Source organism: Camelina sativa, chromosome 7 (genome assembly GCF_030686135.1).
Source record: "Camelina sativa cultivar CO46 ecotype springtype chromosome 7, ASM3068613v1".
In the NCBI taxonomy this organism is placed as follows: domain Eukaryota; kingdom Viridiplantae; phylum Streptophyta; class Magnoliopsida; order Brassicales; family Brassicaceae; genus Camelina; species Camelina sativa.
In genome coordinates, this window is record NC_141886.1 from 33,163,802 (window position 1) to 33,178,477 (window position 14,676).

Below are 14,676 nucleotides of genomic sequence, written 5' to 3' on the forward strand. Positions count from 1 at the left end.
GTTTTTATAAAATTCAAAAGTAGTTTGCTAGTCATAAATCATGAACGTTCCTTATCTGCACGTCTTTTGTAAACATTTAATCCCTAGGGAGTATAGAGACCACCAATAGGTTAATTGGTTCGAAGCTTCCAGCTGTAACTTGTGTGATGCTTATATTATTCTCAGTTAATCAAAGACCTGCGCACTTCTTTACTTTAATTAATTAATCGATTGATACAGCGTTACTAGACAGCGAGTGATGCGTACAATACTAAAATGCTCACGACTAAAACAAATCTCAAATGCATTCTTTATCTTCGCTCTTTTGTTAAAATATTTGGATATATTATAATTTTGCATAACGTTATATAAAAACAGAGGATATATTGTAGAGTCTTATACACTTATAAGTTATAACTCACACCTCCTCACACGTTAGAAAACTTAACAAGTTAGAAAATTAACTTAATACCCTAGTTTTTTTTTTTTTTTTGACAAACATATAACTGTGGGTCAGCACTACGTTCAAGTCAAGCTTTCAAAGTGGGAGTTCCTTATTATTTTGTTAGAAATTGATTAGGTTGGAGTATGATTTAATTAATTAAATTTTATTTGATTGTATATATAGAAATTACAAGTAAAGTAAAAATTTCTGTAAATTAATATTCTATAAATTAATAAAGACTATAAAATAATAAATTTCTCTGTTTAAAGTTGGATTGGTATAAAAATTAACCAAATTTGATAAAATAACAAAAACAATATTTTCTTAGAGTTTTTCTATAAATATATGGTCCGCTAATAATATAAATTAATAATCATAAAAATTTACATAATATATATATATATATAATTTGATATATTAATGTATGTTTTGATTTTTCTTCTAAAATATTTTTATTATAATTCATCTCTATAAATCAATATTTATGTCGTACTTTGAAACTATAACATGTCATAAAAATTGTCAAAATTTTCTGTAATTTTTCAATTTATAAATATACATTACCTTTTTTTTTACTTATTTATTTTTTAAATAAGGGTAAAATAGTCATCACAAAGAAAAAGAGAATAAAATTGAATCATATGTAAAAAAATTGAACCACTTAAAAAAAATTAAAATCTCAAATATTTTTAGTCATTTGAAGATTATGCAATATAATATACATTACCGTTTGTGTTAAGTGTATTTTACATCAAAGTTTGTTAAATGTGAAACAGAAACAAATTACAGTAGTGGTGGATGGAAATAACTATATTACAAAACCAAATGCCAATGATATTTAAATCCCAAATAGCTCAATTATTTTCACTAAAATTGTACTACATACACGTATGTATGTGAACTATATATAAGACGCAATGATTTTTGTAGACGAAATAATATTAAAAGACTGCATCGAGTTGTAAACAGCTAATGAGACAATAATATATTTTAAAGTGTCAACTGGGTTAGTAATTTAATCACAAAATAAAATAACAATTAAAGCCTGATCGAAAGCAATTTTAGAAAAGACGAGAATCATGTGCAAGACAAGTTGACAATTATTTGTTTATTGTATTTCTTTGGCGACCGTGAAGTCACCGGATGAATTGCCGAGTAGATAATGTGGGAGAAGCAGGAGACGAACATCATCCCAACCAAAAAAGTCTTTCACCTAAGCTATCAAAATAACTGGTGGAGTAGCAATGGATTCCATGGGTGGATTTCACGAGGTGCAAAACGATGATAGGCTATCTCAGCTGGTATATTATCACCCAAAATACCAACCCATACCAAAAACAAAAAAACCAACCTTGTTCAATAAAGCAGCAAGCCGCGACCACCCTTCTGATCAACCCCTTTTCTTATGTCCTCTTCTACGAATTTTAGAAGATAACTCCGATTCTCTCACTTATAAAGTTAGTTATTCCCCGGAATACGTCGGCTCTACAACAAGAAGTGGCAAGTCTTATGACCATCCACTACTCCCTCTGTTTTGGAGCAACAATAAAGAATTTGATGCTGATGGTGGGTGTGACATATGCAGCGGCTCAAATTTTGGCACAGACTATTATTTCTGTGTCAAATGTGATAAAGTTTTCCACAAAGAATGTGTCCGATCTCCGTTCAAAATCAAGCACCCTTACCATTATGATCATTTTCTCCAACTTTCCTGTCGTCTTCCTAGTTCTCCTGATAAACAGTGTTTATGTTGTCGAAGAAGAGCAACAGACCTGGTATATTATTGTACCATATGTGATGTTGTTATGCATACAATTTGTGCCATGAAGTCGATACCTTTGGGAGGATTTCATGAGGTGGAGAACGATGGTAAACTATCTCAGTTGGTATACCATCACCCGAAATACCTACCCATACCACAAACACATAGCCCAACATCTTCCTCCGGTGAAGCAGCTAGCCACGACCTCCCTTTTCAAGAACGTTTTTTGTGTCCTTATCCACGAACTTTAAGAGAACCCTCTGATCCTCCTCTCATGTTTCCGATTAGTTATTCCCTCGAATACCTCGGCTCTACAATAAGCAGTGATAATCCGTATGAACCTCATTCATTAATCCCTTTGTTTTGGTGCAACAATAAAGAATTAGATGCTGATGGTGGGTGCGACATATGCAGCGGCTCAAATCTTGGTACAAATTATTATTTTTGTGTCATATGTGATAAATCTTTCCACAAAGAATGCGTAAAGTCTCCACTGCAAATCAAACACCCTTATCATCCCGAGCATTATCTTCGGCTTTACTATCGTCATCCTACTGCTGCCAGTATAGAGTGTTTTTGTTGTGGAAGAATAGCAAAAGATTTGGTATATTATTGTATCATATGTGATGCTGTAATGCATACAGTCTGTGCAATGAAGTCAATACCCTTCGTTGTAGACCAACTGAAACGTCATGACCATCCCCTCACTCTTTTTCCCGAACAGGCGCTCTTAACTTGCAACATTTGTGGTATAATCAGAAAAAACTATCCCACATACGTTTGTCTCAGATGCAGATTTGTTGCTCATAATGATTGTATGTATTCTCCATCCATCATCAAGATTTCACGTCACCACCATCGCATCTCCTACACTTCTTCTCTCCAATCCAAAGGATGGTCTTGTGGAGTTTGTCGTAAAAGTATTGACGGTGATTATGGTGCATATACTTGTGACAAATGTGATGAATATGCTGTTCACGTAAGATGTGCTCTACGGAAAGATGTGTGGGATGGAGTTGAACTCGAAGGTGTACCAGAAGAAGATGATATAACACAAGATGTTGGGCCGTTCGAGATTATATCTGAAGGAGTGATACTTCATTTTCTTCATGACCACTATCTTCAGCTTGAGGTTAGCATAATTTGTGATGAGAACAAGTTTTGCCAAATGTGTGTTATGCCTATCTTTGAAGTTAACTTCTATTCTTGTATGGAGTGTGAATTCATCCTCCATGAAACATGCACAAAATCTCCCCGCAGAATACAACATGTGTTACATCCTCATCCACTTGAATTGATCCCAATGAGTAGAAGTAAATATGATAAGGCTAACTTCTTGTGCGATGCTTGTTATCGTTATTGTGGCGACTTTATGTATTGTTGTCCCATAGTGGAATGCGAGTTTGGTGTAGATGTAAGGTGTGCTGCAATATCTGAGCCATTTGATTTCCAAGGTCATGAACATCCCTTGTTCCTAGCTTTACACCCCGACGTCAAGCCCATATGTGAGGTTTGTAAATCAGAATGTTATAAACAATTTAATTGCATCAAATGTGATTTTATTGTTTGTATCAAGTGTGCTACCTTACCATACAAAGCAAGGTATAAGCACGACAAACACTTTCTTAAACTTTTATGGGGGAAAGAGATGTGTGAAAAAGATTGGTGTGAAGTCTGCGAGCGTAACTTGAGAGACACCAACACAAAATCCTTCTATTGGTGCAACGTTTGCTGCACTACTCTTCACACTGTCTGCTTATTTGATGATGACCTTTATCTGAAACCTGGTCAAATCTTGGATGTATATGGGAAGGAGGTAAAACAGGTCAAAGTTCTTGCCGGAAGAAATCTTTCTCGACCACTTTGTGATTCTTGTGAGTACCCTTGCCAGGGCAGACTATTTACGACAGACAACTTCACAACTTGTTCTATAAAATGTGCTCGTGATATTATATAATTTATCTTTCTATATCAATGTTATTTTGTTTTTTGTTTTCTTTTGTTATCAATGATGTAATTTGTATTCATATAGCAGACTTTGTGGTTTGTTAATCTTCAACGATGCGATTGTTTTTCTTTTTCTTTTCTTATCTTCATGATTTGATTAATCTATTGACATGTGGTCGATCTAGGTAAACCCGATAATTCAAGGATAATCCGGTCGAGATTTAACTAACATGTTTCTTTGTGTTAATTACGAACGTTATAAAAGTTATAGAAAGAATTTCAAATTATTTTAGAAGGAACGCCGACGTTTCGTAGTGTCACGTAGATCAAAGTAACAGACTATGATATCAAGTTTAACCAACCAAATTCAGACGAGAGATCAGAAACAAAGTGATGGATGAGTACTATATTTTGTTTATCTTCTCTCAATCGTATTTTTCAATCAGTGGCAAAAAAAATAAAAAAGCTCCTTAATCTATTAAAGGACTTATTGATTTTTTTTTGGTCTATTTGGTTTATATAATTTTTTTTTTGTGACTTTTCTAGATTACAATTTTTTTTTGTATCCTTTTAATTTACAAATTTTTTATTTTTTGTTTATTTAACTTACAAAAAAAAACATTTTCTTATATGTATATACCCTTTAATCTATGTACCTGGGGCGCTCGCCCCTAGTTAAGCTTCAATCATCCAGTTCGATCCACGATTACTGATTTTGATATCGAGGTTTGATCTCCGGTTGTGATTTCTCCGGAGGGTTTCCGTTTGAGTCTCAGCTACGGCGCCGATGATCTAAACGACGATCCGATTCAATTACCATCGGCGTCTCCGACTTCGTGATGTTCTTCTCCATTCTGAATTAGGGTTCCCGATTGATTTATCAAACTGGAATTTACTCTAATCGCAAAAAAAAATAAACGAGATTTCATGATAAAGGGAAGTAGCCTGTAGCATTGGTTCCCTTTACCAAAACTATCTTAGTCTTTGTAAACCCTTAGCCCAAACAACTTGAGTGAAGGGACAATGTAAGAAGATATGGTCTTGTCTCTCTACAGCTACAGAGCAAAGGCAGCAGATTTCCGAGACTTGTAAGCCCCCATGATGCAAGTTATGCCATCATTGAGAGTCTATCAAGATTTGCAATCCAAAAGTTCAGAAGTTGAAAGCATCAACACAATATTTTTGTATTATTTAAAATTACTTAAAAATTTTGAATTAGTTCGGAAATACATGTTAATGTAAATCATATAATCTGTAATGCATTTTTTTTTTTCGAACCAGTTTTTCTGTCAAACGTTATAAAACTTTTTTATTTCCATAATCTTAAATTTACCTTTACAAGGAACGACGCCGTTTCGTAGCGTCTCATAGATTTATTGTGTATCATCATCATCAAGTTAACCAAACTCAGGCGAGAGAGATCAGAGAAAGTGATGAATGAGTATTCTCCTCTGATCATCACTTCTTCATCATCATCATCACCCATTGATCTGGTCACATTTTGTTTCTCTTCTCACAATCGAATTTTCAAATCCACGATTACCGATTTTGATTCGAGTTTCTCCGATTTTGATTCACCACCCTCCCAGCGGTGATCGGAGAATTTAGCCATGTCATGGGGGTTAGGATGGAAGAGATCATCGGAGAGTTTCCGATTGAGTCTCAGCTACGGCGCCGATGATCTTAATGACGATCCGATTCAATCACCGTCCGCGTCTCCGTTCGGATCTCCAACTTCGTCATGTTCTTCTCCATCCGCTGTGGAGGATCCTGAATTAGGGTTCCGGATTGATTTAGACTGGACCGCTGGCGATTCGGAGGATCAGGTAGCGTTGAGATTGGAATCGCAGTTAATGGTGGCTTTGCCTGCGCCGCATGATACAGTTGTTGTTGAATTGAAAGGATACGGAGACGGCGATGAAGGTGGTATAGAGAATGTTGGAATAGAGATGAGAGTTGAGAAACGGAGAGAGCCTTTGCGAGCAGTTACATTGATGAAAGCTGCTGGTTCGGGTCAGCAGTACGACGGTGTAGGCATCTTGACTAGGCTGATGCGTTCTGATATGATGCCTGCAGCTATTCCTGCGCCGGCTATCGACGTTGCGTCATCTTGTGGGGTGCATTGGAAGACTGTCACCTCGTTGAGTCTATCTGGTTGTGGTTTATTGGTAACGTTTCTTTAACGTTTTAGAATTCTGGATTCTCTGCTGCTGTATAGTTTGGTGCTCATTTGGATAATTGCTTTTCAAATTGGATTATGCTGTTCTGTTTCTAATGCTTTGCGATGTTGGGCAGGTAATGCCAGTTGAAGTGACTGAGTTACCTCTCCTTGAGAAGCTGTGCCTTGAGCACAATAAACTGTCAGTTTTGCCACCTGAGATAGGGAAGCTGAAAAACCTTAAGGTTCTTAGAGTCGACAATAACATGCTTATATCGGTTCCTGGTGAGCGTAACTTGTCAATTCCTTAATACTTGTTAATAGCATTTTAATGGTAACATAAATACATGTTGGTGGAATAATTAGATGAGATTAGATTTTTCAGCTGATGTTGGTTGAAACTCTTGTGCAGTGGAACTAAGACAGTGTGTGGGTCTTGTTGAATTATCGTTGGAACACAATAAACTGGTCCGGCCTCTTCTTGATTTCAGGTCATTGTTGCGGAGAGCTGGCATTACTGTTTTGCTTCTGTTTTTGTTCTTGAATTTAGTACGAGACTGATTAGTTATTCGATTGAAATGCAGGGCGATGTCTGGGCTACGAATACTACGGCTTTTTGGTAATCCCCTTGAATTCCTCCCAGAAATTTTACCCTTGCATCAGCTTCGCCACTTGTCTCTTGTAAATATCAGAATTGTGTCTGATGAGAATCTAAGATCAGTAAATGTACAGATTGAGGTAAAAAGAAAACTCATCACACAATATGTCTGCTAGTTCATTCTCTAGATCATTAAGTTTTATGCTAAGGGTGACTTTCCATGATGCCAGACTGAAAACACTTCCTATTTTGGAGCCTCTAGGCACAAGCTAAGTGCCTTCTCTCCCCTTATATTCCGTTCCTCGTCTTGTCACCATCCTCTTCTAGCATCTACATTGGTGAAGATAATGCAAGATGAAGGAAATCGTTCTGTCATTGGTAAAGATGAAAATGCGGTGAGGCAGCTTATAAGTATGATAACAAGTGACAATCGCCATGTGGTATGTTGGTTTTTTGTTTCTATGCTATGGGTTGAGAAAAAGTCTACTTTTTTTTTGGAACAATCACTGTAACTATTGGTTTGATAGGTTGAGCAAGCTTGTGTTGCTCTATCATCTCTTGCTCGAGATGTTGGCGTAGCAATGCAGCTGATGAAGTGTGATATCATGAAGCCAACTGAAACTGTTCTGAAATCTTCGACCCCAGACGAAGTTATATCCGTTTTACAAGTGGTGGTCACCTTAGCTTTTGTATCTGATTCCGTTTCTCAGAAGATGCTCACCAAGGATATGCTGAAAGCCTTAAAATCCTTGTGTGCCCATAAGAATCCTGAAGTAAGATAGCTGCAATTTTGGCTTCCTAATAAGAAAATTCCATAGTTTCTTCAACTGAGTTTCCTTTCTCTTAGGTTCAAAGACAAGCCTTATTAGCAGTTGGGAACTTGGCCTTCTGTTTGGAAAATCGTCGAATTCTGATTACTTCAGAGAGTTTGAGGGAGTTATTGATGCGGTTAACTGTTACACCTGAACCACGAGTCAACAAAGCTGCGGCTCGAGCTTTGGCAATTCTTGGTGTGTGTCTTGTGTATCAAATCGTCATTTTTGCTAGATACTCTAGTTGGGCATTACATAAAACGTTTTTCTTCTGATGACAGGAGAAAATGAAATTCTGCGACGTTCCATAAAAGGCAGGCAAGTACCGAAACAGGGACTGCGCATACTCACCATGGATGGAGGTGGAATGAAAGGTCTTGCAACGGTGCAGATTCTTAAGGAGATTGAGAAGGGAAGTGGCAAGCCTATACATGAACTATTCGACCTTATATGTGGCACATCAACAGGAGGAATGCTAGCTATTGCCCTTGGTGTCAAGCTTATGACACTGGAACAATGTGAAGAAATTTACAAGAATCTAGGTGTGTAGAATTCCCTTTGAGCTCTACAGCTTCGTTGATGTATTGGTTCTGGACTTTAATTTGGATGATTTTTCTTTAGGAAAGCTTGTTTTTGCTGAATCTGTTCCAAAGGACAATGAAGCTGCAAGTTGGCGGGAAAAGTTGGATCAGCTATATAAAAGTTCATCACAAAGTTTCAGAGTTGTTATCCATGGATCTAAGGTATATACAACTCTGTTGGTTCTTCTCTAGCGACATAAAATCGAAGAGCTAAACTTTCTGATTATGGTTTTAAGGAATCATCATTTTTTATTTTATTTATCGTCTTGAATTTTGAATGTAATTCTTAACCGGTGCTGCTGAAGCCGCATAAAGATTAAAAAGATTATGTCCACTAAGGATTGTAAATAGATATGCTTGATAAAACCTAATCTTCTTGGTTCAGACATAACTTGGAATGTGGTTTTATAATATACTGTCTTGCAGCACAGTGCAAACGAGTTCGAGAGACTGTTAAAGGAAATGTGTGCTGATGAGGATGGAGATCTACTAATAGAGTCAGCTGTGAAGAATGTTCCAAAAGTCTTTGTCGTATCTACTCTTGTTAGTGTGATGCCTGCGCAGCCATTTATATTTCGAAACTACCAGGTACAAAACTACACCCTTTTTCTTTTGCTTTATTCTTGATTCTCTGTTAACTGGCGACGAAGTGTTAACCATTTCACATTCGCCTATCATGATCTCCCTCTATTTCGGCGCATTTAGCTCTCCTTTCTATTTGCAGTATTCTGTTGGAACACCGGAAATGTCATATGCATTTTCAGATCACTCAGGCGGCAGTACATTAACTTCATCAACTGCCAGTGTTCAAGCTGGTTACTACAGGCAAAGTGCTTTTATGGGAAGTTGTAAGCATCAGGTTTGGCAAGCGATACGAGCATCATCAGCTGCCCCATATTATCTTGATGATTTTTCAGTCGGTAAAAGTCAACTATCTCCCTTCATAATCCTTATCCTCGATACTTTATAGTAAGCTTTTACACTGATATTGTAAAAAAAAAATTCTTTTTTCTTCTTTTCCAAATCACTTAAGACTCGTACCGCTGGCAAGATGGTGCAATAGTGGCAAACAATCCTACAATATTTGCCATCAGAGAAGCACAGCTTCTATGGCCTGACACAAAAATTGACTGCTTGGTTTCGATTGGCTCTGGCTCTGTACCAACCAGGGTAATTCCCGTCTTTTCTCTTATGTGGAACTTAGTTGATGGAACTGTGGCTCCAAATGACAATTACACATGGTCAAATAGTGAAAAAGAAAACTTTTTTTGTATAAGAAAAATCGCTGAAGTACATAATGTGAATAAAAGCTAGACGTCCTTGTAAAGTTTAAGTAATTATTTTCAATGTCAATCTAACTGTCTTGTAGGTACGGAAAGGTGGATGGCGTTATTTAGATACTGGACAAGTACTGATTGAGAGTGCATGCTCAGTCGAAAGGGTTGAAGAAGCTCTAAGCACATTGCTCCCTTTGTTGCCAGAAATACAATATTTTCGTTTCAACCCAGGTAGGTAACACACACAGCATTTTACAACATACAAGAACACGCTATCCTCTTGAACACCTAGGAAATCTTAATTTTATAATCTATGTCAATTATCATAATGCATAATTGTTTGATGTCGAATATAGTTAAGTCTTTAAATATCTGGTCTATGCAGTTGATGATCGCTGTGGAATGGAGTTGGATGAGACTGATCCAGCGATCTGGCTAAAATTGGAAGCTGCGATTGAAGAATACATACAAAGCAATTCCCAAGTACTTAAAAACGCCTGCGAGAGATTAACACTCCCCTTCCTAAACGATGAGAAGTGGTGTGAGAATTTGAAACCACGGTTTATGAATGGAAAGCTACCAAATAGCAGAGGTATCTATTTCAAAATTTATTTGCTTTTTAGAAAAACCTTCTCAAATAGTTAGCTTAGTAACTTAATATCATTTTTCTTTCATTCCTAAACAGTAGAGAGCAGTCCTTCTCTAGGATGGAGACGCAATGCTTTGCTTGTGGAGGCTCAGCATAGTCCTGACTCAGGGAGAGTAAAGTATCATGCTCGTGCGCTGGAGTCATTTTGTTCGAATAATGGAATAAAGTTATCTTCACTACATGCTACTGCTACTCCTGGATGCCAGAAACCATCTCCAGGGACTGCTTTTCCCACACCATTTTCCTCTCCTCTTATAACTGGAAGCTTGCCTCCGAGTCCCCTTCTATTCACTCCTGATCATGGCCCACAAAAGTTCAATAGGTTGATTGATATGGTTCCACCACTTAGCTTGGACGGGGGTCATGCGGGAAAGACGGTTATGTCGCCTCCATCATCTCCTCCAAGACAAAGACAACTCTATCTTCCATTACGACAGATGCATGAAAAGTTACAGAATTTACCCCAAGTGGGGATCATACATCTCTCACTTCAAAATGATTCTAATGGTTCGATACTGAGGTCAGTCCAAACTTTTCCATTTCCATCACACCACACTCAAGTCTAAATAAGGTGATTCTAGTTAATTGATGATATTTGCGTTCTGGTTTCATTTAGTTGGCAAAATGATGTATTTGTGGTTGCTGAACCTGGAGATCTCGCTGATAAGTTTCTCCAAAGCGTCAAAGTTAGTATATTGTCAGTCATGCAAAGTAATCGCCGTAAGGCTGCAACGGTTCTTTCCAACATTTGTTCAATCTCGGATTTGGTGCGTATCAAGAAATGCTTCCAGGTTGGAAATATCATCCATCGTTATATCGGACGTCAAACCCAAGTGAGGATATGCTTTTCATATTGACTTCTTTGTGGTGTTAGTCTTATAGCTTTGGAAGGTTTATTTTGTTTTTGATGTTACTTGTTAATATATTGTAAAGGTGATGGAAGATGATCAAGAAATCGCATCATTTATGTTCCGCAGAACTGTCCCTTCCGCACACTTGACTCCTGATGATATTCGCTGGATGGTAATGTCACTTGACTTTTATACATTCAAAATCTCCTGCTAGTTTCATGTTCACATATTTTTACTCTTGCATTTCTGAAAAGGTTTAGCTTCTACGAATATATTGTCCATATGCTTATGTGCAGTTTGGTTGGCTGGTACAAAACTCAAACTGTAAAAGCTAGTGATAAGCGCAAGGCTGATAAGAAGATGGCCACATGTTCTCTTTTCAGGTTAAGCTAGATTTTGTCTTATGTTTTGAACATGTTATCTGAAACAGGTAGGAGCATGGAGAGATAGGATAATAGTCTTCTCAGGAACATTTGGACCAACACAAGCTGTAGTTAAAGCCTTTTTGGACTCTGGTGCCAAAGCTGTGATTGGTCCATCGAACGAGCCGCAAGAGACGCCACTAATAACATCCCAAGGCTCATCTGAGTACAACATTGGAGACCAAAACGGAAAATTTGAGATTGGAGAAGAAGAAGACGAAGAAGAAGAAGAAAACACAGTAACAGAAAGGGAAGAGATCGGACCACCAACACCGACAAGTGACTGGGAAGATAGCGACCACGAGAAAATGAACAGAGGCGATAAGTGTTGTGGTCTTTGGGAAGATGATGAAGAGGAAGTGTCTGAGTTTGTTTGCCAGTTATATGATCAATTGTTCAGAGAGAATTCAAGAGTTGATGTTGCTCTTCAAAAAGCTCTTGCCTCGCATCGAAAGCTCAGGTACACTTGTCATCTTCCTAATGTATAGAAAAAAGTACAAATTTTATTAACTTTATACCTTTTTTGACCCGGGCGGAAAAGAAAACTTGAGAGAGAAAAAAACAACAGTATCAAAGTTTTGTTCGTTTCTGCAAATAAGAGTATCAAATAAGTTTATCGCTTTTGAAGCATTTAAGAGGTATGAGAAAGATAATTGTTACTACTTTTTTAAGGAAATATAGATTCAAACTCATTTAGTGTTATACTACTCTGTCTCTGGAATTTGAAAGTCAGACAAAACAAACATCCGAAGTAGAAAAACTGAGAAACCTTAGATTAAAAAAAAAAACTTCATGTATCATAACAAGAAACTGTGGAATCTATGTTGAAGACGGTGAATTGTTGTTCACGGCAACGCATGTGAGACAAATGCTTAAAGACGAATCTAGGCTCTGGGATTATGTTTCCCACTGCTTGCAAGTGTATATTAATCGTAAAAGAGATCTAGCTGGAACCCATGACAGTATCTCCTCTACCAAATCAGACAGAAGCTCCATAAGTGAATGAACACCACGGAATTGCACTTGGGACATAGATTCTGGTAGTAACTTTGTTACTCCAAACTTATTTTTGTAGGTTTTTTTTTTCTGTCTTTTTGGAATGTAAATCAAAAAGATAACGATTTCACATTAATCAAACATACAAACAAAAAAAGTTTAGTGTGAGATTAACACTGTGATTCACAGATGATGCGATCTCCCCACAATGCCAAATTACATCAAATTACAAAGAATTGTTTGCATCCGACTTGACTTCGAACTCTAACCCTAATTACTTTCTTGGGTTTTACGTTAAAAGAAAAAAAATGAAAAGAAAAATTAATGGTTTCAAGGATTGGAAAATGTATTCTTATGAATCAGATGATGATGTCTGATTAGCAGAGGTAGGAGTAGGATCAGTATTAGTGTTATCAATGACCTCTATAGGCTTAGCTAAGAACTCAAGTGCCGTGACCACATCTCCCATCAATGGCCTAGTCTCTGCTTCTTCTTGCAAACACATAGCTGCAATCGCTAAAGCTTGATGCAACCCTTTTACTGGGTAATTCCCTTCTAGATTTGGATCCACAATATGTGCAAACATCCTTCTATCTTTCAACAACGGTTCCGCCTGCAAAAAAAAAAAAAAAGGACTTTAATCAGTTCCTTCCTTCTCAAGCAACAACAAAAACATGGTAACAAGACTCTTGTTTGATTAAGTACCCAAGAGATCAAGTTTTCTTCTTCGGTTGGTCTATCACCATCAATAGCTCGTCTTCCGGAAATGATCTCAAGGAGGACAACGCCGAAGCTGTAGACATCGGATTTAGCCGTGAGTTGACCAGTCATTGCATATTCAGGAGCACAGTATCCGTATGTTCCCATGACTCTAGTGGACACATGATCTTTGCCTTCAGTTGGTCCAAGCCTAGCTAACCCAAAATCCGATAGCTTTGAGTTAAAATCAGATTGTAACAATATGTTTGAAGCTTTGAAATCGCGATAGATCACAGGAGGATCTGCGTAGTCGTGCAAATACTCTAGCCCTTTAGCTGCACCGTGCACTATCCGCATTCTCTTGAACCAGTCTAGACTTGGTGCCCCTTCTGGTAAGTCTATATAATGAAGAAAGATTAAAAACATTAGATTAAATTGTAAAAGCTTGATGATATAACAGTGAAAAGGTCACAGCTTATACCAAACAAATGATCTTCCAAAGATCCGTTGGGCATGAATTCATAAACGAGGACTCGTTGCTCGTCTTCTACACAATAGCCAATGAGATTGACAAGGTTTGGATGTTGAGCCAGACTCAATACCATCACTTCAGCAAAGAACTCCCTTGTTCCTTGCAAACCGTTCCTGTCAAGTCTCTTTACAGCCACCACCTAAACTTCTCATCATCCAAATCAAATAAAAATTAGCAAACTAATTGTCCGTTGCAACTATTAGTTCCTTGAACTTGAAGATTCTGCCACAGTTCTTGACGTTCCCATACTTCTTTATCTCGTCCGTTATATACTTCTGCCTGCAGCTTCCTGCATTTATCAACATTTCCATTTTTAGAAACTAAAGAATGATACAAATTTTGAAAAGATTGAGAGGAGAACGTTTATGATGAGTACCTTTTCGGCGTGAACGAAATGTGAAGATAGCGAAAAGTTTTCGGCTATGGCCTCTATAAGCTGTAAGACCTTCATCAAAAGAATCTCTAGGGGAATTAGGTCCAAGATGTTGTGGATTGATGAAACAAGGACAAAGCTTCAACATTTTTCTTCTTTTTCTTTTTTTTTCTTTTGTGTTCTTGATCTCTTCAGACAAAAACAAATCCTTTGAAATGAAAATCCCCCAAGGAAAGATTTGATCTTGTCTCTCTGTACCGATCCTTTCAGATCCAAACCCTGTCTGGGCAATAAGAATCTGAAAGAAAGATCAGATCTTTCCTAGGAAAATGATGTCGCATGACAGGAGGTTCACAAAGTTTTGCTGTCTCTTGTTGTTGTTATATATAAATGTTTCCCATGTTTGGATGTCTCTCAAATTTGGATAAAAAGGATTATTCTTCTTCTCTCTTATTTTTAGAGGGTTTCTTTCTTCTCTGTTCGTTTATTTGGAATAAGCCAACGCGTCTGTCTCTTCTCTTACTTTTTTAACAAACTTCCAATCAAATCTTTACTAGTTCGTGGTAAGCATGTAGAGATATTAAACTTTGTATAT

At 37.3% G+C, this 14,676-nt stretch overlaps 3 protein-coding genes across 4 annotated transcripts; 2 read left to right on the forward strand and 1 right to left on the reverse strand.

The window, feature by feature from the left end:
* The first annotated feature begins 1,502 nt into the window (after window positions 1-1,502).
* LOC104703786 (uncharacterized) lies at window positions 1,503-4,268 on the forward strand. The gene has a single exon (XM_010419859.2). The coding sequence runs from the start codon at window positions 1,669-1,671 to the stop codon at window positions 4,141-4,143; it is 2,475 nt and encodes an 824-aa protein (XP_010418161.2). The 5' UTR covers window positions 1,503-1,668; the 3' UTR covers window positions 4,144-4,268.
* A 1,077-nt stretch (window positions 4,269-5,345) lies between these two features.
* LOC104705169 (phospholipase A I) lies at window positions 5,346-12,183 on the forward strand. 2 transcript variants are annotated; one of them, XM_087460083.1, is made up of 18 exons: window positions 5,346-6,301; window positions 6,429-6,576; window positions 6,704-6,782; window positions 6,876-7,029; window positions 7,120-7,329; window positions 7,417-7,662; window positions 7,737-7,899; window positions 7,983-8,243; window positions 8,323-8,444; window positions 8,709-8,870; window positions 9,007-9,202; window positions 9,316-9,452; window positions 9,652-9,790; window positions 9,945-10,151; window positions 10,245-10,728; window positions 10,825-11,041; window positions 11,142-11,231; window positions 11,490-12,183. In XM_087460083.1, exons 1-18 carry the CDS (start codon window positions 5,744-5,746, stop codon window positions 11,967-11,969), a joined length of 4,053 nt encoding a protein of 1,350 aa, XP_087316209.1. In that variant the 5' UTR covers window positions 5,346-5,743; the 3' UTR covers window positions 11,970-12,183. The 2 variants fall into 2 exon arrangements, with proteins under 2 accessions (XP_087316209.1, XP_087316210.1); XM_087460084.1 differs by having other exon boundaries at window positions 5,465-6,301; window positions 10,248-10,728.
* A 404-nt stretch (window positions 12,184-12,587) lies between these two features.
* LOC104703787 (putative serine/threonine-protein kinase PBL23) lies at window positions 12,588-14,533 on the reverse strand. Its single transcript, XM_087460085.1, has 4 exons — window positions 14,085-14,533; window positions 13,658-13,997; window positions 13,183-13,574; window positions 12,588-13,090 (listed from the first exon to the last, which is right to left on the reverse strand). The coding sequence occupies exons 2-4, from the start codon at window positions 13,779-13,781 to the stop codon at window positions 12,830-12,832; spliced, it is 777 nt and encodes a 258-aa protein (XP_087316211.1). The 5' UTR covers window positions 13,782-13,997; window positions 14,085-14,533; the 3' UTR covers window positions 12,588-12,829.
* Between the last annotated feature and the right edge of the window lie 143 nt (window positions 14,534-14,676).